The sequence below is a fragment of the Vigna radiata genome, chromosome 9 (assembly GCF_000741045.1).
Source record: "Vigna radiata var. radiata cultivar VC1973A chromosome 9, Vradiata_ver6, whole genome shotgun sequence".
Lineage (NCBI taxonomy): Eukaryota > Viridiplantae > Streptophyta > Magnoliopsida > Fabales > Fabaceae > Vigna > Vigna radiata.
This window is the reverse complement of record NC_028359.1, coordinates 4,306,284-4,332,284: the sequence shown is the minus strand read 5'-3', so window position 1 is coordinate 4,332,284 and position 26,001 is coordinate 4,306,284. Positions and strand designations below refer to the sequence as shown.

Below are 26,001 nucleotides of genomic sequence, written 5' to 3'. Positions count from 1 at the left end.
TTCACAGAAATTACTAATTATTTTCCTTTTCAAATAATTCTATAATCAAATGATTAATGAATAATAATGATAAAATAAAAGGCATCAGTTTGTGTAGATTAAACCTTTTTGGCAGTTTAAAATTAAATTAGTCAAAAACCAAATTGTAAAAATGAATCTAATAATAGTAATGTTTTATTCCTTGTTTTGGATGGGAATTTCAGAAATTGATGTTTATAATTTACAAGTTTGACATGTGAAACCTAATTCCTTATCCTGAATGAGTTTGTATAGAGTGTATGAATTAAGAATGATGAAAATAAAGTGTGATGAAGTTAAGAGTTTAAAGTATCTGATGAGCCCAAAACACAAAAGAGAAACCCACATGGGCTAGGCTTTTGCTAACAAAGAACATTGTTTTCAGGTAACAAAAACAATTCCCAATTAGATAAAAACGAATATGGTGCAAATTATTGAAAATAGAAGAATGAATGAATAACTGAATATTTTTACTTATTTCTTTCCTTTTTCCCTTTTCTCTGTGCTCTGCTTTTTTCATTGTCTATCTCACAAGATTCTATTATCACCCTCACAGCCTCAGTTTGCCAATAAATTTTTTGTAATACAAAAACCATAAAACAAAAACAAAAACAAAAACCCCTTAAATGCACAACATTCACAACACCAACACTCTTCTCTCTCAACGCCGAACCCCTTTTGTAGCCTACTTCTTCTTCAATCCCTAATATTCATCATTCATATTTTACAGACAACAACCACCCCTCGTTTTGCACCCTTTTCTCTATCTGCACCAAGGCCCGTTTTTGATCGCACCCCAACTTTTCTTCCACCTGATATTTTGATGCCCACCATCTCCTCTACGCATTTCTGGGTTTCAACACTACGCTATTGTTTCGCCCCTACACTTCCACTGTGTTGGGATTCAACCTTTTCCGTTAGGGTTTTAACCATCTAAACTCTTCTCTTGTTGCAACCAAGCAACTCTCTTATTGTTTGATTCATTTGGGTGTTTTGCAAAATCTGGTTTTGGTAACTTTTGGGGATTCGTTTGGTGCTTGGTGGGGTTCTCTGAAATTGTGCCGTTCCATCTGTCTGTGTTATTTTTGGGTAATACCCATAATTGGTTTGTTGAATTTCACAGTTTTTTTTCCTTATTTTTACTGTTTAATGCTTTTTGACTACTGAGGGAATTAAGTTCTGTCTTGGTCTGTTTGTTGTGTAAGGGGAAAAAAATTTCCCCTTCCGAAGTCTGTGGAAGAACCCTGAGATAATAACTATTGCTGCAAGCTTTTCTTGGTTTTTGTGACTTTGAATATTGGTTGTTTTGGGGTTATCTAGAAGGAACTGTGGTGGTGGTGGCGTGTTCGTTTGGGTTGGTAGGTTTTGTTGGAAGTGTTGAACAATAGGCTTGCATGGGAGAACATGAAGGGTGGGCACAGCCACCAAGTGGGCTATTGCCAAATGGTTTGTTGCCCAATGAAGCTGCCTCCGTGATACAGGTGCTTGACTCGGAGCGGTGGTTGAAAGCCGAGCAAAGGACTGCAGAGCTGATTGCCTGCATTCAGCCTAATCCACCCTCCGAGGAGCGCCGGAATGCGGTTGCTGACTATGTCCAACGGCTAATCATGAAGTGCTTCCCTTGCCAGGTTGGTTTGTCGTGGTTTATCTGTTGCATAATATCTTATGATTAGTAGTGAGTCATCTATTGTTTTGTCTATGACTATCCTATGATATTTAAATTGTGAAAGGATGCTGTGATCAATCTTGATATCATTATTGCATGATGAAAGTACTTGTTGCAAGTCTTAAATGGAGCGGTGCTAGGTCAGAAATTCCAATTTGTGTTTAGAAATCTTTGTTCTAGTAGTGCCAGTGTATTCTCCCACTCAGGGAATAATTTTACATCGTGCCTTTTTAAAGTTTAATTTGGTGATCGATGGGTATTTTTTATCATGGTTTTCTTTGTTTCATCCAGAAGAGGACCAGTAGTATTATTGATGCTAACTTGAAGTTGTACTTACATATTATTATGTAAACGATTGTTTACAATTACAGGTGTTCACCTTTGGGTCGGTTCCCCTTAAAACTTATTTGCCTGATGGAGATATTGACTTAACAGCATTCAGTAAGAATCAAAATCTGAAGGAGACATGGGCACATCAGGTTCGTGACATGCTGGAGAATGAGGAGAAGAATGAGAATGCAGAGTTTCGTGTCAAGGAGGTTCAGTACATCCAGGCCGAAGTAGGTTCTCTAATACAGAAAATCTTCAGAATTGTTGAACTTTCATGTCACTCTGTGCTGTGATTAATCATACAGTTTGTTACTATAGTTGCTTTCTCAATTTGGTTGAGAAATTTGTGACGTGTATAAGTTCGGATTTTTGTTGGATTTATTTTCAATTTAAAGTCTTGAGCTACTCTGCATTCACATTCACCAAGAATAAACCTATGTGGTAATGTGCATATATTTGAAGTGGTTGTGGGATGTTGCAGAAACTTAAGGTCCTTGGACACTAGGCCTGGTTATGGTACTATAATAACCATAGATACAAGGTTTAAGACATTATAAAAATGAATCATCTCGTATTATCAGAGTAAGGGAAGTGCATGTTAACCATTACCAAGTCGTACACTTTCTTTATGTGAGATTTTATCAAAAGCTCATGATCATAGATGATTGAGTATGTATAACAAGGGATAGATTGCTAGCTTGAGGAACACTTATTTTATACTATTAATTCCTGAATTAATTTTTCATAATTTACATTTATTGTGAAGTATGATTAGGCATTTTTAAATACTTCTAATTGAAAATGACAATTTACTAGTTATTTGTCTCTAACTGTTATAAATTTTGCTAATTGTCTGGCTTGCTTTAGATTTTGAAGAGAGTTATTTTTGTTGTGCCCTTTATTTGCAGGTAAAAATTATAAAGTGTCTCGTTGAGAATATTGTAGTAGACATTTCATTTAACCAGCTTGGAGGTTTGTGTACCCTATGTTTTCTTGAGGAGGTAATTTGGTGTATCTCATAAACTTAACAATGTATCATTTGAAAATTTGACATCAGCGGTATTCTTGGATTTACAAGAATGAGTTTGTTGTTGTAGGTTGATAATCTGATTAATCAAAATCATTTATTCAAGCGTAGTATTATCCTTATAAAGGCTTGGTGTTACTACGAGAGCCGAATACTCGGTGCCCACCATGGACTTATCTCAACTTATGCTTTAGAGACCTTGGTTCTTTACATTTTTCATGTTTACAACAATTCTTTTGCCGGACCACTTGAGGTAACAGAAATTACATGGCTTTATTTTAATTGTGTTTTTGATGATTGATTTGACATGGTATTGTTTTATCTCACGTAGGTGTTGTATCGATTTTTGGAATTCTTTAGTAAGTTTGACTGGGATAATTTCTGTGTAAGTCTATGGGGCCCAGTACCTATTAGTTCACTCCCAGATGTGACAGGTAGTTGCATTCCCATTAAAGACCCTTTTGCCCTTATATTGATTTGGGTTTGTTTTACGTATTGATTGTTTTTCTTATTCCTTCACTAACATCATCCATAGCTGAACCTCCTCGAAAAGATGGTGGAGATCTACTACTCAGCAAGTTATTTCTCGATGCCTGTAGCTCAGTTTATGCTGTTTTCCCTGGTGGCCAAGAAAATCAGGGGCAACCATTTGTTTCCAAGCATTTCAATGTTATTGATCCTTTGCGTGTCAACAATAACCTTGGTCGTAGTGTCAGCAAAGGTGTGTTGGTTTCTAGAAATTTGGTTTTGGCTCATTCCATTCCTCAGTATCTATTTATCTGATTATAATTTTGGCGAAGTTCATTTCTTATGCATATGTCCCTGCTGCTAGTTATTAATGCAACAATATATTCAATATGAACTTTGTGAATTTGGAAGAGTTAAGACAAATGGAAGGGTGGAGTGTGGTTACTGTCAATGGATAAACATGAGTGTCTCTTCTGATGTAGTGTAGTATCCTTACCATTTTGTTGTTGTCTTTCCTGATATCTTGGAGACTACCTTTTTCTTGTTTTTCAATGTATATTTTATGCAACCGATGTGTAATGTAAAATTAAAATACATAAAACTCAAGCAGAATACATGTCTTGTCATTTCCACCATGACTAGCATTTTTCCCTACACCTCCATGGTGATTTAATTTGATATTCGTTGGGAGTCATTCTTATGGCTTCTTTCCCATATATGGTAAATAGAAATCTCGGTATACTATAGACAATTGGTGCTGTATTTGCTTGTAGCTTCCAGTACTTTTGACACACATTTGGATTTTAGAATTGAAAAAAGTAAACCTTTGTTGTGTTTAGTTAATTGTAACCAACAATGAGAGTATGACAAATTTATACATCCTGGTCCTGCTGTAGTTAAATTACATTGTATTTGTTTGCTTTTAGTTCCCCTTAGCTATTTCTTATCTGTTTGTCTTCTTGCTAATTTTGCATGTATGGTACAAATGAACCAGGTAATTTCTTTAGGATACGCAGTGCCTTTGCATTTGGGGCAAAAAGGCTAGCTAGATTACTTGATTGCCCCGAGGAGGAATTATTTTCTGAGGTGAATCAGTTCTTTTTGAACACTTGGGACAGACATGGAAGTGGGGAAAGGCCTGATGTTCCAACCATTGACTTACAGCGGTTGAGTTTATCCAGTCATGACCAATTACAGAGGTCTGATAATCTCCGGAACAATAACCATAAAATTAATAGCGCTTCTAATCATGAATCAACTGAAGGCGAACGTGTTTCACAAAGTGTTCTATCTCAGTATAGTAATTTATTATCTGGAAAGACATCTGGAAATGTTGTTTCTGCAGTGTCACATACTCAGAATCAAAAGAGTTATGGAAACCAAAATAATTCAAGGACCTTTGATCATGTTAGGCGGGAAACTAATTCTAATCAAGGTACTCATTTTGATAAAGGTCAGAGAAATGTTAAAGCTGATAACCTAGTTGGTGATGTTCAGGGAAGGTTTCTGTTTGCCAGGACACGTTCTAGCCCTGAGCTGACAGACTCATATGGTGATGTTCCAATCCAAGGAAGACATACAAAAGCAACAGAAAGTAGTAAAGGCCAGAGTTCCTTTGTGAAGTTGGAAAATAGTCGAAGGAAGAACATTGAACCTGATGTAGCTGTAAGAATGGATGAGTCATCTGTAAGGCACATTTCATCTCATCGATTTCTTGAAAATGCTGCTGATTCAAACAGTAATCATGATGATTCAAGCTCAGGTGTAATGGGAGAAGAGTTTGCACCTGTTTCTGGTGCAGTTGGTATGCAGATGATGCATCAAGAGGAGCAGGACCTTTTGAATATGATGGCATCTCCCACAGCTCAGGGTTTCAGTGGTCAGAATCATGTGCCTATGAATATTGCACCAGGTCATCTACCATTTCACTTTCCACCTTCCATTCTTGCGTCAATGGGATATACTCAGAGAAACACGGGTAACATTCCCTTTATCGAGGCTCCTTGGGGTGCAAATATGCAATTTCCTCAAGGTTTCATCCCGCCTTTGACTCCTTATTTCCCTGGCATAGGAATGGCCTCAAATCCTCAAGATATACTTGAAACTAACCATGAAAATTTCAACTCAGTTGAGGCGAATTTAACAGAAGCTGATGACTATTGGCATGAGCAGGAAAGGAGTTCTGCAAGTGAGGTTGAAGTTGATAATGGAAATCTTGAAATGGCCCAAGAAGATAGGCAACAGTCTACTTCAGGTAGTTACAACTCTGCCCCGTCATCTCAGGTAGGCAGCTCCAACAGTAACAGTTCTGCTGGAGTTCAGCAGAAGTTTACTAAAGAAAACCGAGGGTCAACCAGAGAAGAGCATATTGACAATTTACAATTTCAAGATGGCCGAAGAAATGAAGTTTATTTTGATGATAGAATTGCAATTTCAGAGTTATCCAGTGCACCTCCTTCAAGCTCCTTCAGGAGTAGGACCCCTTCTGAAAGCTCTTGGGATGGATCATCAGTCAAATCCTCAAAATCAACGAGGGAGAGAAGAGGGAGAAAAAACACTCCCTCAGTGCCATCTCAAAATCCTGTTTATGGGAAGGGTAAGAATGTTTCAGAAAATTCATCTAATCGAGTGGATGATGAAAACAGAGAGTGGACTCCTTTGTCAACGGTTCCATCTGACATGCCAGAAAGAGGCACTTGGCCCACGTCTGGTACTTCGATACATGTTCCAAGGAATCAAATATCTAGTTTTGAAACTGCTCAGACTAGTGGACCAGATTCTCCATTACCTATAGCTCCAGTGGTTATAGGTCCTGGTTCTCGCCCAAGAGCAGTTGACAATTCTGGGGTTCTTCCGTTTACATTCTATCCTACAGGACCACCTGTTCCCTTTGTTACCATGCTTCCTTTATATAATTTTCCAACTGAGTCTTCTGACACTTCAACAAGCAACTTCAATGTGGAAGAAGGGGCAGATAACAGTGATTCAAGTCAGAATTTTGATTCATCTGAGGGATATGAACACCCTGAGGTGTCAAGCCCTTCCAATTCTATGGCAAGGGTGGCTATGGAGTCATCAGAGCACAAGCCTGACATTCTTAATAGTGACTTTGTTAGTCACTGGCAAAATTTGCAGTATGGCCGATTTTGTCAAAACACACGTCATCCGCCTTCAGTGATCTATCCTTCACCTGTTATGGTGCCTCCTGTTTATTTGCAGGGTCGATATCCTTGGGATGGTCCTGGAAGACCTATTTCTGGTAACATGAATATTTTTAGTCAGCTTATGAGCTATGGGCCACGTCTGGTTCCGGTTGCTCCTCTCCAGTCAGTTTCTAATAGACCTACCAATATTTACCAACGTTATGTAGATGATATGCCACGGTATAGAAGTGGGACTGGAACCTACCTGCCAAATCCGGTATGATAAATTCTAAGGAGCTTGGTACTTTTCCTGCAGTTGTGTTTCTTCCCTACATGCATGCATCTATACCAAATGAATTAGTGTTTCCATTTCAAAATCTATTTTTTTTTATACTGTTATACCTTCCCTTTCAATTTATTTCAGAAGGTGTCTCCTCGGGATCGACATTCAACAACTACCAGAAGGGGAAGTTACAATTATGATAGAAGTGACCATCATGGTGACAGAGAAGGGAACTGGAATACTAACTCAAAATTGCGAGGAACTGGACGGGGCCATAATCGCAACCAAATGGAGAAGTCCAACTCAAAGCCAGAGCGGTTGTCTACGAGTGAGAGCCGTGCAGAGAGACCATGGAGTTCACATAGGCATGACAACTTCATTCCTCACCAGAATGGTCCAGTTCGCTCAAATTCCTCGCAGAGTAATTCTTCCAATGTAACTTATGGAATGTATCCTATACCAGCCATGAACCCAAGTGGTGTCTCATCAAATGGTCCAATGCAATCTGTTGTAATGTTTTATCCTTTTGATCATAATTCTGGCTTCATACCAGAAGAGCAGCTTGAGTTTGGGACTTTGGGACCGATGGGGTTCTCAGGTGTCAATGAACTGTCACAGGCAAATGAAGGAAGTCAATCTAGTGTAGCACATGAAGAGCAAAGGTTTCGTGGTGGTCACACCCAACGATCTTCACCAGATCAACCCTCCTCACCTCATGTCTCAAGGTAGTTGTTCCTAATCTACCTCTTCTAATTTTCCCTTGATTCATGAAGCAAGCATCTTATTTAGCCGACTTTAACAATAATTACCTTAAAAGTAATCCATAACATGATCTTTCACTAGAGTTTACAGTGTAAACACCAATTACATTGACATAATTACCATATGTGACAAATTCTAATTGGTTGACAATGTAAAACTCCTTTACACATTGGTTCATAGATTTTAAACTCGTAAATTATTCACTCGGACTGTTTCATTATGTCTTAGTTTTATGGTTGTCAACAGGGCTCCCTGATTCTACTGTCAGATCGGTGGCCAAGAGGAGTTAACATTTGAAAGAGGAGGATTTCCTCCTTTTTCGTAGCAGGACCCGGCAGGGAATACAGTGTCCATTTCATGGCATTACTGTTCTTAAAATGAAAAGATCTCCCTTGTTTTTGGCCAGACTCTTGCATGTACACTTATAGGTGATTAACCAACTTTGGTTAAGTTTGTCCATCCAAGACCATGTTTTGAGGATGAACATGGTGACAGAGAGGATGCAGGACTCTCCTCCCAGTCTACCAAAAGGAACAAAAAAAAAGGGATGGATTAGAGTTTTATTGAAAGTTTAGACACATTTTGTAACCCAACAAAATTTAGAAAACTTGCTTAGGTTCAGAATTTTAGAAATTTTACCATGTTATAGAATTGTCAGATTCTCTTTTATACAATGAATGAATGTAATTGGGTACTTGTTTTAGAATATGCAGAAGATCTGTGTTGAGCTTTTGAACATTGTTATTGTTATAGCTTAGTAGCAATAAAATTGTGATATCAGATATTAGATGTCATATCATATGCGTTTGTCTTTTACTCAAATCGTCAACAAAGGGATAAGATTATGGTCTCTTAAGAAGTAATGGTAATCCATTATAACTAAATAAAAGGTTACTACACATTTATCAAAAATGTGTTTGTTAAATAACTATTATGTTGAAGTTTGGGTATCTTTTGCCAATTTACATATGTTAAATTCAAAATAAGGAGTTTTCATATTACATATTTGAGACAAATTTTGAAAGTTATTGTAGAGCTTGATTTTTATGCTTCGTGAAAAAAGTATTTTGTCGTAACAAATGATTGTAAATATAAACTGAATGATAATTAATTGCCCTCAATTTTATATAAACTTAAAATAATTATTTAATCTGGCAAGACTTGTGGTTTTCTCAATTAATTGTTATTGTCCACTTCTTTAAGTGTTTGTAAATTATGTTTATTTTTTAATCAACATTGGTAATGATTAGATATTTGTGAATTATCAATTAAAAAAGTTCTTCGATGTTTAGAAAAAGGAAAAAAAAAAGCTCACATGCATGTGAAAATTATTTAAAGAGTTATTAGGTGAAAATAATGTATAACGTTTTTCATTTACATAATTAAATTTGAAAAGTATTTAGATTTTTTGTTTTGTAAAAAAGTGTTCAGAATAATAGTAGAAATTAAATTATTTCAACAATTGATTATAAGTATAATTAATTATAATAGAAATAGTTTTGTTTGTTAAAAATGTATTTTGGAGTAACCAATTTGCTTGAATATAATAAACAAATTGTGTTGTAAATTACCAAAAAAACAGATGTCAGGGATAAACCGAGAAAAAAGAACTCGGAAAGTTTGAGAGAAATTTGGGGAAAGATTTTTTAAGAAAAATTATTAGAAAATTTTTTACTTGTTTTCACTGAAATAAAAATAAAATAAAACAACAATAAAAGGTTATAATTATATAAAACAAAAACACAGTTTGTCTTGTTACTGTAGAAAAAAGGGGGAGTATTAAAAGACTGATGTAATTAAGAACAATAGCCAAGATAAACACATAATGGACGATGTATATGTGATTGAAAATTTGATGCCTCCAAACTTACAATTAATTTTGAATGAGCATTTTAACTAAAAAAAAAAATACATATTTCACATGAGTTATCAGAAATTGATCAAAAGAATAGGCTATTTGGCACGTAAACCAGGGATATTCCTGAGGCCCATCTTGCCAAGGACCAGCTTAGGAATAGCTGGAGGGTTATCAAGCCCCATGCTTCGACTAAACTCGTTTGCAAGCTCCACTAGCCTATACTTGTCACGACCCACTTTCTTGTTCGAATTATAGTAACCAAGCCATGCCTGATATGCTGCTTCTTTGTTCTTCATATCCACATGGGATAGAGCTTTTTCTACCTGTAAACAGCAAAATGTTGGCATATAGCTCCAAATTGATTCTTTGATGAACATGCCAAAACACGAGATGAAAATAAAATTAACCCGAACTTTAGTCCCCTAAGATATATGATGGTTTATAGAACTTGAGAAAAGGAACATAAGCACAAGTCCAAGGGTGTAAGCAAGAGTCATGAATCAAAAGGGTCAAGGTAGTTTTGCACAAACAGACCGTTAAAACCATGCCCTCTAATACTGCTACACTCTTGAACAAGGGCTTGCACTCTAATTCTAACAGTTCTTTTTCAACAAGACATTTATTATAGTCTTTGTCAATGATGCAGTGAACAAGACTATGCAAAATCGAAGACTAAAGTGAAGATTTTATAAGTTAGGAACTAAAATGACAAGCGCCAACCATCAAAGGAACAAAAGGAAAAATAGTAGAAAAGGACTGACTACATTGAACACCACCTAAAATTGGAGACTGACGTGAAGGATTTATCAAGTTAGGAACTGATATGACAACCGCTTACCATCAAATGGACTAAAATTCTAAAATGAGGTTTTGATTTATGTGTTAGGAACTAAAATGACAAGCGCCAACCATCAAAGGAACAAAAGTGGAAAAATAGTAGAAAAGGGCTCCGGCGAACACCACCTAAAATTGGAGACTATAGTGAAGATTTTATCAAGTTAGGAACAGATATGCAAGCGCAAGGGCTTACCATCAAAGGGACTAAAATTCTAAAATGACGTTTTGATTTGGAAAAAAATGTCTCCACTGAATAGTGATACCTTTCTCTTAGTATCAGGATCAACTGAAGGCACCACGGGAGCTTTCTCAATAGGCAAATCTTTTACAGTAGATAAAAAGAACTCTTCCCAAGGAGCCAGCAGCAGTATGCCCTGCCCTTCTTTCCCTCTTCGGCCTGTTCTACCCAAGCGATGTATATATTGTTCTCTATCTGCGGGCAAACCAACCTGTCCATTCAACAAATGTAAGAAACAGGAAACAAAATAATTACTTTTATCATATTAAGCCTGTGTTTTAACTTCTCAACAATGGCAACAGGTGTCATCTTTCAGCAAACGTATAATGTATTGAGCATTCTTTCAAATATTCATTGTTTTTCATGATAAAAAGTTAAAACAGAGAAAAAATAATCCATGAAGCGTTCTAGGATGCCTGTTATTATGGTTTGCAGGGGATGATAAGCTACAATTGTCAGAATAATAATATTTGGAATGTGTACTGCAAGCAGCACAAGATGCCATACAAATGTGTAATGACCCAATGTTCTGTATCTATTACCTGTATAACAAGAGTGACATCTGGATAATCAACTCCACGAGCAGATACATCTGAAGTAACCAGGATGAGACCCTTTGACTTCCGAAATTCCTCAGAGACTCTGGTTCTATAACTCTGAGGCTTTCTTGAATGGATTTCTCTCACATTCAAGTTCAACTCACCAAGAAGATCAGCAACAAGTCTAGTGACCATAGCAGTTGTGCAGAAAACAAGAACCTGATAAACCAATAGCTACATTACATATCTTCGTAAAATATGTGAAATGTGATTGAAAATGTAAAATCTTTTGTTGTCTAATCACATACAGAATTTAACTACAAATAGAGCAATAAAAAATTATTGTCTGAATTGTTAACCATATTATATGACCAGAAGCAAAAGTGCCAAAAAAAAAAGTTAATATAGGTGTATATTGGAAAACATACCTTGTAATCAACATCATCTGCAATGTGGTCCTTCAGAAGAACATATAGTAAAGGGAAATGCTTGTCCAATGGGGCAACTAAATGCATCTGGCGGACCTGAAATGATTAAAAACTCCATAAATAAATATCATGAAAAGATATTATATGCTGGTTCATGCAAATGCACATTCATTATGCAAGTACCTCGTTAGATATTTAACTTGAATTATAAACAATTACCTGTGAATGTGTCTCCTCAGTACCCTCTTGAACTGTATTGATAAATTCATGATCCCTTCTCAAAGCAATATGACAAACTTGACGCACCTTTGCAACAATATTAATACCAGAATAAGCTCAATACTTATATAGTTTCTAAACAAGAAACACAACCATAAAATAAAAAGGTAAAAGAAGACATACCTCTTCTGGAACTGTGGCAGAAAACATAAGAGTTTGTCGTTGTTTAGGGACTGCAGCAATTATCCTCTCAATGTCTTTGCGAAATCCCATGTCAAGTAAATGATCAGCTTCATCAAGCACCAAAACCTTCACACCCATCAGCCTATTTGAAAAACCAGCAGTATTTTCAATATGATCTCTAAGCCTTCCAGGAGTAGCAACAAGGATCTGTACAGCATGCAAATGGAAGTTAACAACGTGTGTGAACAGAACATGTGACCTTATTATCAAAACTAAATACACCATCAACAAAGTCTCGAAAACTAGTTAGTAGTTAGCTACATAAGGTTGAGGATGCAAATAAATAATAGATCAAAAGCCTTCAATCAAATTAAAATATCAAGATGACTACCCTCAGGTGATACTCATAAAAATCTTTTGCAAAAAGACTTATACACCAACACAAATTTGTTTCTCTTTGTCTCTTGATGTTTAACAGAAATTAGTAAAGAAACATACGATGATGATAAAAATGTTATAATCTAATATCTTCAGTTGAAGAAAGAACAAAAGATCCTACAATTTGTGACGGCTGGAACATAAATGTGCCAAGAAGAATATGTTCAGCGTATTTATGTCAAGACTGTTTAGTAGCGTAGGGATATTTCAGACTATTTTCATTTATTTGACTATGGGTCATATGGAGGCGTCAGTAACTAATAACAACAAAAATAAACTTTGTTAGGAATGAGAAGAGTTTACCTGGCAAGGGTTTGCTTGCATTCGTTTCTGTTCTAAAGCAAGTCTTGTGCCTCCAATCACAACTTGAACACCAATGGTAGGATGATACTTCAGCAGTTTATTGGCCTCTGCGGCAGCCTGACTTGCAAGTTCTCGAGTTGGGCATATGACAAGAACAAAAATTGGTGGCCGCCTGTGGTCATGATCACTTGGAGGTGACTTCACCACAACTTCAATTGATGGAAGCTGAATAAAAACACTTAAAATTTTAGAAGAGTAAAAAATTACTATTAATCCATTACTACTAGTACAATAAAACAATAGATTAGTTTCAAGCTCAACGATTTGTGCTATTAAGTTGAAGTTAAAGTGGAACTTTTTGTGTTTTCTTCTATCAGACATTTTAATCAGTATTTTAAAATCTTTAAAGGTATTTGTTGATCAACATAGAACATTCTTTAATACTGCCAGCGCACACTACTTAAAAAAAGTTACAGCAGCCTCCTTGCCTAAAAAAAACAATTGAATAAAAAATAGAAGCAGGAATTGCCCAATTATCATGATAAAATATCCAGCTCTGATTCCAAAGCCCAAGAAATTAAGCAGAGTGATCCAATGAAGTAGTTTGCATATTTCAAATGTATCCCTTGTGTCAAATATTTCTTACATGAATTGTCACCCATAAAGGAATAGGAAGAAACATCCCGATAATAAAGAGGCAATTAACCACCAATTCACTCTGGCAAACACACATCAAGAGACTTACCAAAAATGCTACTGTTTTTCCTGTGCCTGTCCTGGCCTTGGCAAGGACATCCTTACCTAAAAATGTTAATTTGAATAAGTGCCCCAATAATAAATAAACTCAAGAAATATCAGAACAATGTGGACCAAATCTGGAATAAATTCTTCTCTTGTTTAATATTATCAATTAGGAATAGCCCAATAATCGAAATATAGATTCTTAACATAGAATGATATTTGCAACAAAATTTATAATATAACGTCCACACGAAAAGGATACAAAAAGTAAAAAGGTCAGGGTTTCACAGAATCATATGACATGACATCTCTAACAAACAGGCAAAACATAACCACAAAAAAAAAGATTATATCTTAAAATTGTTTTCTTATTGTTCCATTCTCCATGAACAAGCAAAAAAGACCAACCTTTGAGAATTACTGGAAGAGTAGCCTCTTGCACAACTGTCATTTTCTCATATCCAGCATCCTTTACTCCTTTAAGTGACAGCTGGGAGACTGAACATTGGTCAAATCTGTGGCATCATACCTCAAAAATCAGACATTCATAACACAAAGGCAGCATAACATAATAAGATTAAAGTATATGCCAAAAGGCTCACCTTTCTCTCTATCAATTTCATTCCTATCCCTCTATAAATACAAGACAACTGGCATTTAACATGTGCCCAACATGAGAGAATCCATAACCAATTTCCAAACTCATACATGGAAGGTATGGAACAACTATCCAGTAAGCACAGTTGCATAATCCCATCAATTACACAAAGAAGACAGTATCCATTCAATCTAGAAAAAAACTGTATTGAAAAAGAGACACCCTCTCATCCCTTTCTTTTTAACTTTGTTCCAATTCGAAAGATGGCAAGACAGGAAACTCAGTCCAATACGCGTTGAGAGCAGTCAGTGGTCAAGTCAAAAAATCCAAATTCAATTTGGACAATCAAACTGAGGCCTAAACCCAATGAAAGCCCAGTTAGGGCTTTGCAGGTTTGGAAGACGGGGGAGAGTTAATCCTGGATCAGAGCATCATCAGATCACGCTAAAAAGGTCACACATAATTCTGCTAAACTTCCCTACATTAATAAATTCCAGCAAACTGGGTTCATTTTGGCACCTCAAGTCTACACACACTTTTCAAACACGTACTACCAACTACAGTAACCCCGTATCATCTAGCCAAACAAGTATACTGTGCAGTAGTAAACAACAGACTCGATACATTCATATAAGCAAAGAAACAAAGACCTAGAGCGTGTTTAGACAAGCTTCACTTAAACATAACTTATAATTATACTTTTTATTATCATTCTTTCTCCTAGAAATGTTTAACGGAGGAGTTTGTTCAAACATACTCCAAAACTACTTCAAGTAGCATAACAGAAACATTAATGGTATAATGAACACACCTTGATTCACTCAGGTAAGAATCAGAACCTCCAGGAGAAGATGGTCTAGGAGTCGGTTCAACAGTCTTCCGGTTCAGACCGTTTTGTTGACCAAACAAAGCGGTTCTACTCTTGTTCAATATCTCCTCCTCCTCACTACCATCACTCTCTTCATCTTCACTTTCATCTTCGCCGAGAAACGCTCTAACGCCACCACCTTTGAACTTCCTTCTACTCTCCACCACTTCCTCATCGTCGTCACTCCTTGGTCGAATCTTTCTCCTCGCGTTCGCATTCTGCCTTCCTATCCGCAAACCCTCGCCCCTCCTCTTCCCCAAATTGGTGGAAGCCCTATTGTTGTTCCTCGGCGGCGGCCGGAATTTGCGGTCTTCATCTTCGTCGCTGCTGAACCGCTGGGAGAAGCGGTCGACACGGCCGGTCCGCAAATCATCGACCCAGTCGCTGAGGTCAGCCTCGTCGTCAACGAGGCTCTTGGAGGGGCGAACCGGAAGCTTGTCGCGGGCGTGAGCGTGGGCCCGGGAGGAAAAGGCGCGAGCTTTAAACGGTGCGGTTCGGAGAAACTTGGAGGGAGGGAAGAAGAAGGCGCGTGAGAGAAGAGGAAGAGTACGAGGCTTCATGGGAAGAAGGGGATGAAGAAGACGAATTTGGGTTAACAGCTTTGTATGCATAGCAGCAGAAAAAGAGATAGATAGAGTGAGTATGTCTGTGTGGTTCGTTTCCAAGTTAGAACCAACCAGGGTTTTGAAGAGGGAATTAGGGTTTAAGGATTTATATTTTCATTTTTAACTCCCTTTTTTTTTTTTTGTCGAAATTTGAAGAATGTCTTAATATATGAAAGTTCGTATTTGATATTTTTATGTTGATTCTTTGATTAAAATGTTTGGTACTAAATTCTAAAAACTATGATAAGAAAACGTGGAAATGGACTTTTTTTTTTAATTGGAGGTGTTTATTCAAATACTAAATTTCCTTTTCCAACCCTCCTTAATTTTAAACGATTTTTATACGTAATTATTAAAAATTTAAAATCTTAAAGTTAAAATTTTAAACCTATTTGGTATCATCAACTTGGTTTCTCATTCAATTCTTATTATTAATAGTTAAAAACTCAATTAAAAATTGATAAGATTTATTATATAATATTTTTAAGACATTTAATAAAAAAATGAAATTTATGTAAGACATGTTATTTTTTTATGCTTTAAATATTGTTTTATTTTCTTTGACTTTTTTAAATATGAAATTTTTTAATATTAGTTTTATTTTGATAAATTATATTTAATTTGATATTTTTTATTACAAATCTAAATTATTAATAACAGAATAGATTTCTTAATTTTTAAAACTTTTAAAAGTTTATATTATTATTTTAATTTTTTTTATTTTAAAAAATGTTATTTATCTATTAAGTTATCATGTGACAATGTTATTATTAGATGTAAAGTGCAATATTAATATCATCGGTGTTACTATCTTATATTCCATTTAATCATGATTTTTATTATTTTTATTCAATTTAATTTTAAATTTTTTAATTTTTTTCAATTCAATCCCAATTTTATTTCTTCTAAATTTAGACAAAATTTAATTTTTATTAAAATTTATATTTTTATTAAATATTTCTTTCATTATTTTTAAATCAACTCTAATTATATTATTGAAATATAATTATTAGATTTATGTTTTATTTTTTTCTAGAGGTAAAATATAGGTTAGAGTTGATTTAAAAATAAAAAAAAAAAATCTTCTAATTTAAAAATATTCTTTTAATTTTAAAAATAAATTAGAATTTTCCTTCAAATTTTAAGAATAAATTAGAATATTCTTCAAATTTTAAGAATAAATTAGAATATTCTTCAAATTTTAAGAATAAATTAGAATTTTCCTTCTAATTTTAAGAATAAATTAAAATTTTCCTTCTAAATTAAAAAAAAAATTCTAATTTTAAAAATAATAAAGAATGTTTCGTCTAATTTTAAAAATAGTAAAGTATTTTTCTTCTAAAATAATTCCATAGTTATTTATTTGTTACAAGAAAGTCTAATAACGTAACATATTATTTTCTAATAACATATTATTATTTCTAATGTATATCATGAATTGCATGTTCATTAAGAATTAGAACTTAATATATAAACTCTTATAAGAACATTTTATATGAAAAATATGATAAAAGATGTAGAATAAATTACAAAAATTTTATAAAAAAAAAAATTAACTTCAATTTATTCTTGTTATCTATAGTTTTCTTCCTTTTATTATATTTTTTTAATTACTTATTAGAGTGTTAAATCTAGATATACATTTATTCATTGTTGTTAGTATATTTTTATTTCAATGTACTTTTTAATTCAGATCAAAATACAAAAGAATTTAATTTTACTACAAACTCAAAAATATTCAATTTTAAATAAGAAAAATAACATTGATTTATCGAATTAGATAAAAGAATTTCATCACATCTAAAATATGAAGTATTCAAATAAAAGATTTAATATCACTTGTGACATTAAACCTTAAACTATAAAATGTTTGTAGTTTTTATTTTTCTTATGTACTATTTAACTTATAATTTTAACACAATTAAAATGTTCCCATTTTAAGGAGAATTGAGCTCAAGAAAGCAGAAGTGAAAATAGACCTATAAGTAAGTTACACTTTATAAAAATAGATTAATATAAACATTGGCTTATCAATATAAATAAAAGAAGTTGATCACCTCTAAAGTATGAATTATCCAAATAAGAGACTAAACACCACCACTTGTACATAAAACCTTAAAGTTAAATGTTGGTAGTTTTTGTTTTTCTTATGTACCATTTAATTTTTATATTTTTACTTGAAGTAAGATTATCAACTTATAATTTTAACACAATTAAAAAATTTCCATTTTAAGGAGTAATTGAGCTGAAGAAAACAAAAATGAAAATAAACCTATAAATAAGTTACACATTATAAAAATCTAAATCGATGAAACTAAACTTTGTATCTTCTAAATCATTTTGTTAGTATCATCTTTTTGTTTCTACCCTTTAAAAAAAAATGAAAAAATAGGCCAATTCGTCAAATTTAAAACTAGCAAATTAGCCTACATTTTTTCTCCTTTTGAGGTTGTTTACTTAAGTTTTTGTAACATGTTCTTCTTCCATCTTGCTAAACGAATCAAGAAAGCCAGCACATCAGAAGGATCACGCAAGGAATATGAAGCCTGAGTCTTCTTTGCAATGGAAGAAACAACAATAGGAAAACCTTGTCCAATGTGTCTTATAACCTACATTCATTTCATCCAAAACAAAAAATTTCATTATCTTGCTATCTACCATCTTATGTTTTCATAATGTAGAAATATTTTAACTTACTACTTTTATAGTTCCCATAATTTATTATTAAGATTGACTATAAGTTTTTTTTTCTTCAAGAAATGACATGCTCATATATTACAATAGAAATATAATATAACTTGAAAAAGTCACGTAATTTTTTTTCAATACCTAAGTAATTAATTAGTTTCATATAATACTAAAGATCAAAATTAATTATTTTACATTCCAGATGAACCAAAACTTAAGCAAAATATTTTATAAAAATCATAACCAAAACTCAGTTACATTATATAAGGACTATAATTGTTTTAGTTCTAAATTTTGTAGGGTAAATATAATTAATTAACAAATATTACAAAACATTGGGCAAATTGATTAACCTTTCTTAAGTAAAAATAAATAGTATGATAAATATCCCCTTAAAACTAATCATGAAAATGAAAGATTTGTTTACTCTAGATTTTTCAAATTGAAAGAAATTGGTGATGATTATATTTTATTAAAAAGATGTATTATATACAAAGTGTCAATATAATTTTAAGACTACGATATAATTAAAACAATAAACTAATTAACTAAAGATATTAACTAGTCTAATATTAAATATTACAAAAATATTTATATATTATATCACATCTCGTCATCAAAATGAAAAGTTTTCATATAATGAGATTGACTTGAAAATCATAAAAAAGTATGTGTTGAAGTTCTTTAGAAAAAAGTATTAATCAAATTGATAGTGAAAGATATCATGAAGGGTATGAACTTATCCACAAGCAACTTTCTCACATACAAAATATATATTCGTTTTAATGTTTTTTGTACATTGTTGTTTTCGGAGAAATGTCACTCACATTTTCTTAATACATCAATGTAGCTTTTTGGATGGACTAGGACCAAACTGTGAATTCAACAATAAGACTTATAAACAACATTTGCTACCCATCTATACTTGACTTCAATATTGGACAAGACAAAGTGGATTATCATTTGGAGGACCAAGAGATAAGATTATCTCAAAGAAAAATGCAATAACTAGAAGTGAATCACCAAATGTCAAGATAACATCCCCAATCAACATCAATGTAAGAAATAAGATAATAAATTAATGAGGTATCCAAAATTTGGGTCGTCTAACATGCATTTAATTTATCTTTAGATCATGCATGTGTAAACTTACACATTGCACACCATATGATATATTAAGTCTCATAAATGCAAGATATTGTTATGCTTCTACTGAATTGTGATAGTGAGTCAAATCCTCATATGAAGAACTTGAGGTAACACTAAGACTTTATTGGAGTAGGTTTACATAAGATCATGTCAACTCAATCCATGATCTCTTTAGCATATCTTCATTGATAAAGAATAGTTTAGGAACCTAAATATTTTATACCAATTAAGAAGCAAGGAGTGATATAATATTCTTACAAAGATCATCTAAAGAGGCAGTTAGGACAATACCATTAGCATATAAGAGAATGTGGGTTACATCATTACCTTAATGAATGATCTTATTGATAATGCTAATTCTTATCATTATCTAAGCATCAATTTTGTAGCAAAATCAACTATATTCTAGCTTGTAACTTGCTTAATCCTCTATTTTATATTGTTTTTATAAATAAGTGTGTTTTGGGATACTTTGATGTAATATCATCATTAATCCCTGTTTTATGTGCTTAAATTAGTTGGAAGAAGTTTTTGCATCAAATTTAGGCATTGGAACCTAGGAAAAGCGGTAAGAGTAGCAAAAATGAAGAAACAAATCACTACTCTACCACAATTGGGCGCTTAAGTGCCATCTGATGTGTTGGCCTCGTGCTAGGCGTCCCCTTCCTCTAGGGGCACCGGAGCTCCACCTTTACGTTGTACAGAACGTTGATTTCTGATCCTCGTGCGTCTGACACCCCTGTGTGGGCGCTTGAGTGTGACCTCTGCTGACTTGGCAGATCTGTTCTATTTAGTCATGAAACGCGAAGGGCATTGAGTCTTTAGTTCTTTGGATGTGCAACTTCACTCAGAGGAGCTCATAAAGGTCGTGAAAACTTCTAACCTCTGAATTCTTGTGTAATTGTTGATTTATTCGAGTATATATATGTCTTTTCCATTAATTGCTAGTTTCTTGTTTCCAATCTTAAAGCTTTCATGAAATTTGATATTCATGGATTTGTTTAGTAGTTAAGAAAAATGGACTGCGGTTCTAGAAATTTGGATCTAGATAGAGTCATAAGAGAAACAAGTTGTTACACTGTATTGAGGTTGTGACGGTTGTTGTGTCACCATTTAGATAGGTAGTATGTGTAGGGAAGGTTGCTTTAATGTGAAATGTAGTAAAAGAAGGTTGCTTTAATGTGAAATGTGAAATGTGGGTAACTATATAATTTTATTTTTTCATTGATGCAAGAAAAAAAACATTTAATCCATTGCTCAAAAGAATAATGTATATAAAAAGAAAAAAGATGTATGCAACATAGAAGAAGAAACTTAAGATTCATAAAATAATAACACACCATAAAATCATTACTTTTGGATTAATAATTCAAATCATTTATATCCTTTATGATTTTATGGGTAATTCAAAATACACATTGGGTAGAATCATATTGTAATTTATTGACTGTAATGGAAGGGAAATAAGGTAGCATCAATAAGCAAAACTCATAAATCTATTATTAATACACTAGTCTCCATTAAGAACATTGAACAACATTTTATGTATAATTGCCTCAATATCCATAGATATACGAGGCACATTGACAACATAACTTCTCCACATTAACCTAAAATATCTAGTGAAGAATCATTGCATTAAGACTTGTCCACAATTCTTTTTCCTCGTTAGCTTTTGGTGTCTTATTTTCATTACCTTCTTTTCAATAAAATGATAAGATGAAGGATTTTGTGAGCATTGACAAATCTTTCGGAAACATTTTGGAAATACCAAGATAAATATACAAAATTTTTAGAAGTACCAAATATATAAAATATATTAAAATAAAAAATAATTATTTTTATATTTATACTAATTTATATGTGTGAAAGAATGAATGGGTGTGCACCATTCCTCACTCTTAATAAAGCTTTGTCATTCGCAACTACTTATGAGATCGAACATGAGTTTTAAAATTTTTAACTTATATTCCACATTAATCATTTTCTATTTTAAATATGATTCTTATATTAAAAACATATAAAGCTTAATGAAGTTCTTTGAATCATGGATGACAAACAAAGAGACTAAGGGGAAAAAGGATTAAGAGAGGAATCTCTATATACCATGAAGGAAACAATTCCAAGATTGAATTTCATTCAAGGATTTAACTACATACAAAAACATCAACATAATTGAAGGTTATAAAATAGATAATACAATAAAACTAATTACTAAAGATATTAAGTAGATTAAAATATACAAATAATTTTTAAAAACATTTACATATCAATTTTTGGATATCGTTTATTCAATCTATTTGACCACAGTTCAATTAATTTTATTAGGTAACATAAGTATTTACCCTAATTTATAATAAGGATAATGATATTTTAACAACTCTTTTTTAATAACTTTTTAACAATAGGATAAGTGTCACTATTTTATTGGTCTGTTTGAATTTATTCTAAAAAAATATTTGAAACGGACCAATCACAAACTGTCACGTATACATTGTCAAAAAGTTGTTAAAAAATAGTTGTTAAAAAGACTTTTTCCTTATAGAAATGGAGGTATAAAACTCTACACACGAGGCTTATGTTTTATGAAACCGTACCTTAAAAGCATCTTCATCAGTTCTATCATCACCGAGGTAGATAGGAAGAACATTGTTGAAGTTGTCAAAGCCAAGAGTGTCAAGCAAATACATAAGAGCACACCCTTTGTCCCAGTTTACATTCGGACGTATCTCCATAACCTGATCAAAGATGAAAAGCTCAAGTTTAAGAATCCAACATTTTTGTATTCATCAATGGCAATCTTTTTTTGGTACCTTTCTTCCACTTGATATGTGGAAATTGGGGTAAGATTTCATTGTGGACTCCACCATTTCTCTCAGAACACTAATATCCTACAATTTTTTGAATCAACACAATTGCATAAGCTTTTTTTATCAGCCTCATGATTTTACATTAGATATGTCTATCTTGTGTTTGTCATAATACCTCTTCATTTTTCACACACCGGTAGTGTACAGTGACACAGAACATGTTATCCTCAATCATAGAGCCCTTTATTCTTCTTGTGTTTTCTTTCAAAACCTTAATTATCTGCATGAGCAAAAGAAAATTTAATGGACATTCAATTCTCTTCACATGTGCAACAGAGAGATTTAAGCTACAGTATAAATTTTGTAAGAGTATTTCAACTGTCACACTTCATTAATGTTTATTCATGGAAAAAATTTGAACAAATTTTTATGTAAAAACGTTTGACTTATTTTCCTTCTTTAATTAATAATTTAATAGTCTATGTATATTTTACACTGATCTTGTAATAACTATTTTAAAATTGATATTAATGATGATTTATGATTAAGAGACCCTCTAAATTGGCTGTATATTGGAAATAAACTCTCATTTTATTTTTTCTTATGGAATATTTATTGAGAAGTTGTTCATATTTAACTCTGAATGCAAACTACTATAGACATGATTGTTTATTACCTCTTGAATGGTTGGCAAAAAATCTTTTGCGGGATGAAAGTGAACAACATGATTACCCTACAAAGGTAACACAGTATGAGACATGAATGACGAAATCAAATTGTCACAAGCATCATTAACTGTCATTATCTTTTTTAACTGTGGTGTGGTTTTGTCCAAACAGTTGGCACAACACGACTATTGTACAGAGAGAAGACAGACATATATGTAAAAACCTTTTCATCAACACCCTTTATCTGATGCCTCTGATCTTCACATTTTGAAGACCCTGATGGAGTTGATATATCCATACCATGACTTCCAGCATAGTAAACATTCCTTAACTTCACAAATTCATACACCTGCATGTCAAGAGGAAAATAAAGGCACTGAAAAACAATGCATCCTCAAAAAAAGGATGTTGTCTCATGTCTGCATAGTGCACTGTTCTGTTGAGTGAGTGGATTACCTTATCCTTACGCCTTCCACTAACAATGGCTGTGGGAAAACAATAAGCAACTTCACGTACAGCTGCACGCATCTGCAAATTGCAACCATACCGCATTGACAACTAAGTTCTGAGAAAATGAAAGCAACAGAGAAAAACCAAAACTACAGAGACTCAAAAAGCCACCACAAGTTTTTCTTTTGGTGTTGATTGTCCTATGCAAAGCACTTACAGCATCACTCATGTAAGCTTTATCAGGGTCATCTACAATCGGTGAGAGTGTTCCATCATAGTCCAAAAACACAACAATCTCTTTCCCTTCAGCAACGCTCATCACTTTATCAAAATTGTCCAAGACAGAAGGATGCTTTTCCTTTGAGCCATACAATAATAATAATTAAGAACAAGAACCAGAAAAGGAGGTCCATATATATAAATCAATGCCAGCATTATTGAGCCATTCAGATAGATCATGGTACACCAAAGCATAATTGGTTGAAATCTTGCAGATACACCATGTATGTTTAAGTTACAGAATATGTGAATAAGTTTAACCACCCTAAGCATACATCACTAAGTATTGAGTAAATTTTACTGGTATGAAAATGAAAGTCTTAAGCTTACTAGCCAGGAAGCATAAGAACATAATTCTTCATTGTCGTCCATCTTTGCAAGTGAGATTGGTTTCATGTTTGAATGTTCTGATGGTTGTGATAAGTATCCCATCTGAGATGCTGTAAAATATAATCAAGCAGAAACTGATCTCTGCTATCTGCATTCAAGTGTTTGTGAGAGAATTAATGGTGGAAATAATGTCATGCTTTTAATATACATCCAATCCAAGCAATAAATTTTACATTACATTTTTTTAATAAAAGTTTAAAAGGTGTTAATTAGAGTAAAGGGTTATTAATCTGAGTCTTAAAATAAATACTAAATAAGGGAAAAATAAACACCAAACAAAATGAGACAAAAACAGGTATATACAGTTTGTGTTAGTTGACCGTTAAAAGAGGAATATAGAAAGTTGTCACAAGGCTTTTGTTTTTAAAGGGTACCTTTGGCTTTGAACTTTCTTATTGTTCACGAAGTGCAATTGTGCAAAGAAAGTGAAAAGCACGTGATATACCCTTATCTTTTCAGAAGAAAAAGAACCTCTTTATCTGGAACTCAAGCAGTCACATTCTCCATTATCATTACACAATTTTACAACATTCATTTAACACATAATACAAAAATAAAATATTCTAAAAATATAAAGTTTTGTATTTTTTTTAAAAAAAATAAAAAATAAATAAAAATAATATCAAATGAATCTAAAAGATTTAAATATGTAAAAAAATTATTTTTCTTGACTTCCGAGTCATAAACTCGAGAATTCAACTAACGGAAAAACCCATGTTCTTTTTTGTGGCTACAAATTCATTGTGACAAAGTTGATGGGTAAAGGTAGCCAATTAAGGAATCACAAGAGGTATGGAAAACAACTGAGGAAGGAATGCCATGAATTGCAAAGATCAATACACCATAAAGAGAAGCCATGATAGAATTTAATTTACAATAATAAATTATGTTATGCATGATTTACATTGTCAATTAATGTAAAAGTTTTCAATAAGATCGATCAAGCAATGAGTCATGCTTTCTACTATTGAGGAAAAAATAAATAAAAAGAAAAATAACAGACAAAAGAGTTGAATAAAATAGTGCATTTTTAAAAGTAATGAAAAAAAAATTCTACAGTTATTTTAGCTTTTTCTAAGATATATATATATATATATATATATATATATATATATATATATATATATATATATATAAATTTATATATAACTGAGATGCTAACGTGATTAACACGATAGTCTACAGTTGAAAAAAAAAGAGATAGTAATTAGCTCTATAAAATAAAAGTATTTTNTAAAAAGAAAAATAACAGACAAAAGAGTTGAATAAAATAGTGCATTTTTAAAAGTAATGAAAAAAAAATTCTACAGTTATTTTAGCTTTTTCTAATATATATATATATATATATATATATATATATATATATATATATATATATATATATTTAATTTTATATATAACTGAGATGCTAACGTGATTAACACGATAGTCTACAGTTGAAAAAAAAAGAGATAGTAATTAGCTCTATAAAATAAAAGTATTTTTTACTAAAAAATCAATTATTCTTAATAAACAATTAAGTAATAAGTGTGAACGGATCATTCTTAATAGAATTGTGGGATTCTGGAAATATTGTAAACACATTAATTAATTTGGAAAATAATTAAGGAAGTGGACCATATGGCATTTCATCAATCATCATGACTTTTTAAAATAAAAAATAAGAAGTAAAAGTGTTGTGAAAGATAAATATATATAACTTGTTAATATAATATGTAAGAAAAATAAATAATTTTTTATACGTCAAACAAAGAACCTGTATTGGATCATTTTTTAATTTTCATGAACTAAAACCATAAAAAATAATATTCTCAATCAATTGAAAATTATAGTAGATAAAGTTTTAAAATAGTTTATAAAATAAAAAAAAAATGTAATATATGATAAATTTAAATGGATAGTGCGAAGAGATATATTATTATTTAGTATATTCTTAAAATGGTAATCACATAATTAATTAGAATTTAGCATCATTAACATTTGCTTACGTATCTTTTAAATCATGAGATCCATTA

General features: G+C 32.6%; 3 protein-coding genes across 7 annotated transcripts; 1 reads left to right on the top strand and 2 right to left on the bottom strand.

Annotated features, from left to right (window-relative positions):
* Positions 1-514: 514 nt before the first annotated feature.
* On the top strand, positions 515-8,481 carry LOC106774038. Of its 5 annotated transcripts, none has more exons than XM_022786177.1 (10): positions 515-1,646; positions 2,056-2,244; positions 2,923-3,015; positions 3,112-3,294; positions 3,373-3,475; positions 3,577-3,762; positions 4,504-6,768; positions 6,880-6,929; positions 7,080-7,660; positions 7,926-8,481. In XM_022786177.1, the coding sequence occupies exons 1-10, from the start codon at positions 1,413-1,415 to the stop codon at positions 7,951-7,953; spliced, it is 3,912 nt and encodes a 1,303-aa protein (XP_022641898.1). In that variant the 5' UTR covers positions 515-1,412; the 3' UTR covers positions 7,954-8,481. The 5 variants fall into 5 exon arrangements, with proteins under 5 accessions (XP_022641898.1, XP_022641896.1, XP_022641897.1 ...); XM_022786176.1 differs by having other exon boundaries at positions 517-1,646; positions 7,077-7,660; XM_022786175.1 differs by having other exon boundaries at positions 516-1,646; positions 4,504-6,929.
* Positions 8,482-9,512: 1,031 nt separating this feature from the next.
* Positions 9,513-15,644, bottom strand: LOC106774255 (DEAD-box ATP-dependent RNA helicase 31). Its single transcript, XM_014661186.2, has 10 exons — positions 14,891-15,644; positions 13,890-13,996; positions 13,486-13,541; positions 12,741-12,965; positions 12,000-12,206; positions 11,817-11,903; positions 11,598-11,693; positions 11,173-11,388; positions 10,656-10,841; positions 9,513-9,878 (listed from the first exon to the last, which is right to left on the bottom strand). The coding sequence occupies exons 1-10, from the start codon at positions 15,556-15,558 to the stop codon at positions 9,651-9,653; spliced, it is 2,076 nt and encodes a 691-aa protein (XP_014516672.1). The 5' UTR covers positions 15,559-15,644; the 3' UTR covers positions 9,513-9,650.
* A 2,361-nt stretch (positions 15,645-18,005) lies between these two features.
* Positions 18,006-24,055, bottom strand: LOC106773127 (probable trehalose-phosphate phosphatase 3). The gene is made up of 9 exons (XM_014659818.2): positions 23,927-24,055; positions 23,535-23,675; positions 23,324-23,395; positions 23,091-23,216; positions 22,876-22,932; positions 22,375-22,479; positions 22,203-22,280; positions 21,987-22,127; positions 18,006-18,161 (listed from the first exon to the last, which is right to left on the bottom strand). The coding sequence occupies exons 1-9, from the start codon at positions 24,026-24,028 to the stop codon at positions 18,006-18,008; spliced, it is 978 nt and encodes a 325-aa protein (XP_014515304.2). The 5' UTR covers positions 24,029-24,055.
* Between the last annotated feature and the right edge of the window lie 1,946 nt (positions 24,056-26,001).

Bases quoted from the DNA above. Each gene is read 5' to 3' on its own strand.
- LOC106774038 (XM_022786174.1), top strand. From the start codon at position 1,413: ATGGGAGAACATGAAGGGTGGGCACAGCCACCAAGTGGGCTATTGCCA. The intron at 2,245-2,922 runs GTAGGTTCTCTA...CTTTATTTGCAG, and splicing joins TTCAGTACATCCAGGCCGAA to GTAAAAATTATAAAGTGTCT. The intron at 7,661-7,925 runs GTAGTTGTTCCT...ATTATGTCTTAG, and splicing joins TCCTCACCTCATGTCTCAAG to TTTTATGGTTGTCAACAGGG.
- LOC106774255 (XM_014661186.2), bottom strand. From the start codon at position 15,558: ATGCATACAAAGCTGTTAACCCAAATTCGTCTTCTTCATCCCCTTCTT. The intron at 11,389-11,597 runs GTATGTTTTCCA...TTGGTTTATCAG, and splicing joins CAGATGATGTTGATTACAAG to GTTCTTGTTTTCTGCACAAC. The intron at 9,879-10,655 runs GTATCACTATTC...TGCTGTTTACAG, and splicing joins ATCCTGATACTAAGAGAAAG to GTAGAAAAAGCTCTATCCCA.
- LOC106773127 (XM_014659818.2), bottom strand. From the start codon at position 24,028: ATGGGATACTTATCACAACCATCAGAACATTCAAACATGAAACCAATC. The intron at 23,396-23,534 runs GTAAGTGCTTTG...TGCAATTTGCAG, and splicing joins AAGCTTACATGAGTGATGCT to ATGCGTGCAGCTGTACGTGA. The intron at 22,933-23,090 runs GTTTTTACATAT...TTACCTTTGTAG, and splicing joins TAAAGGGTGTTGATGAAAAG to GGTAATCATGTTGTTCACTT.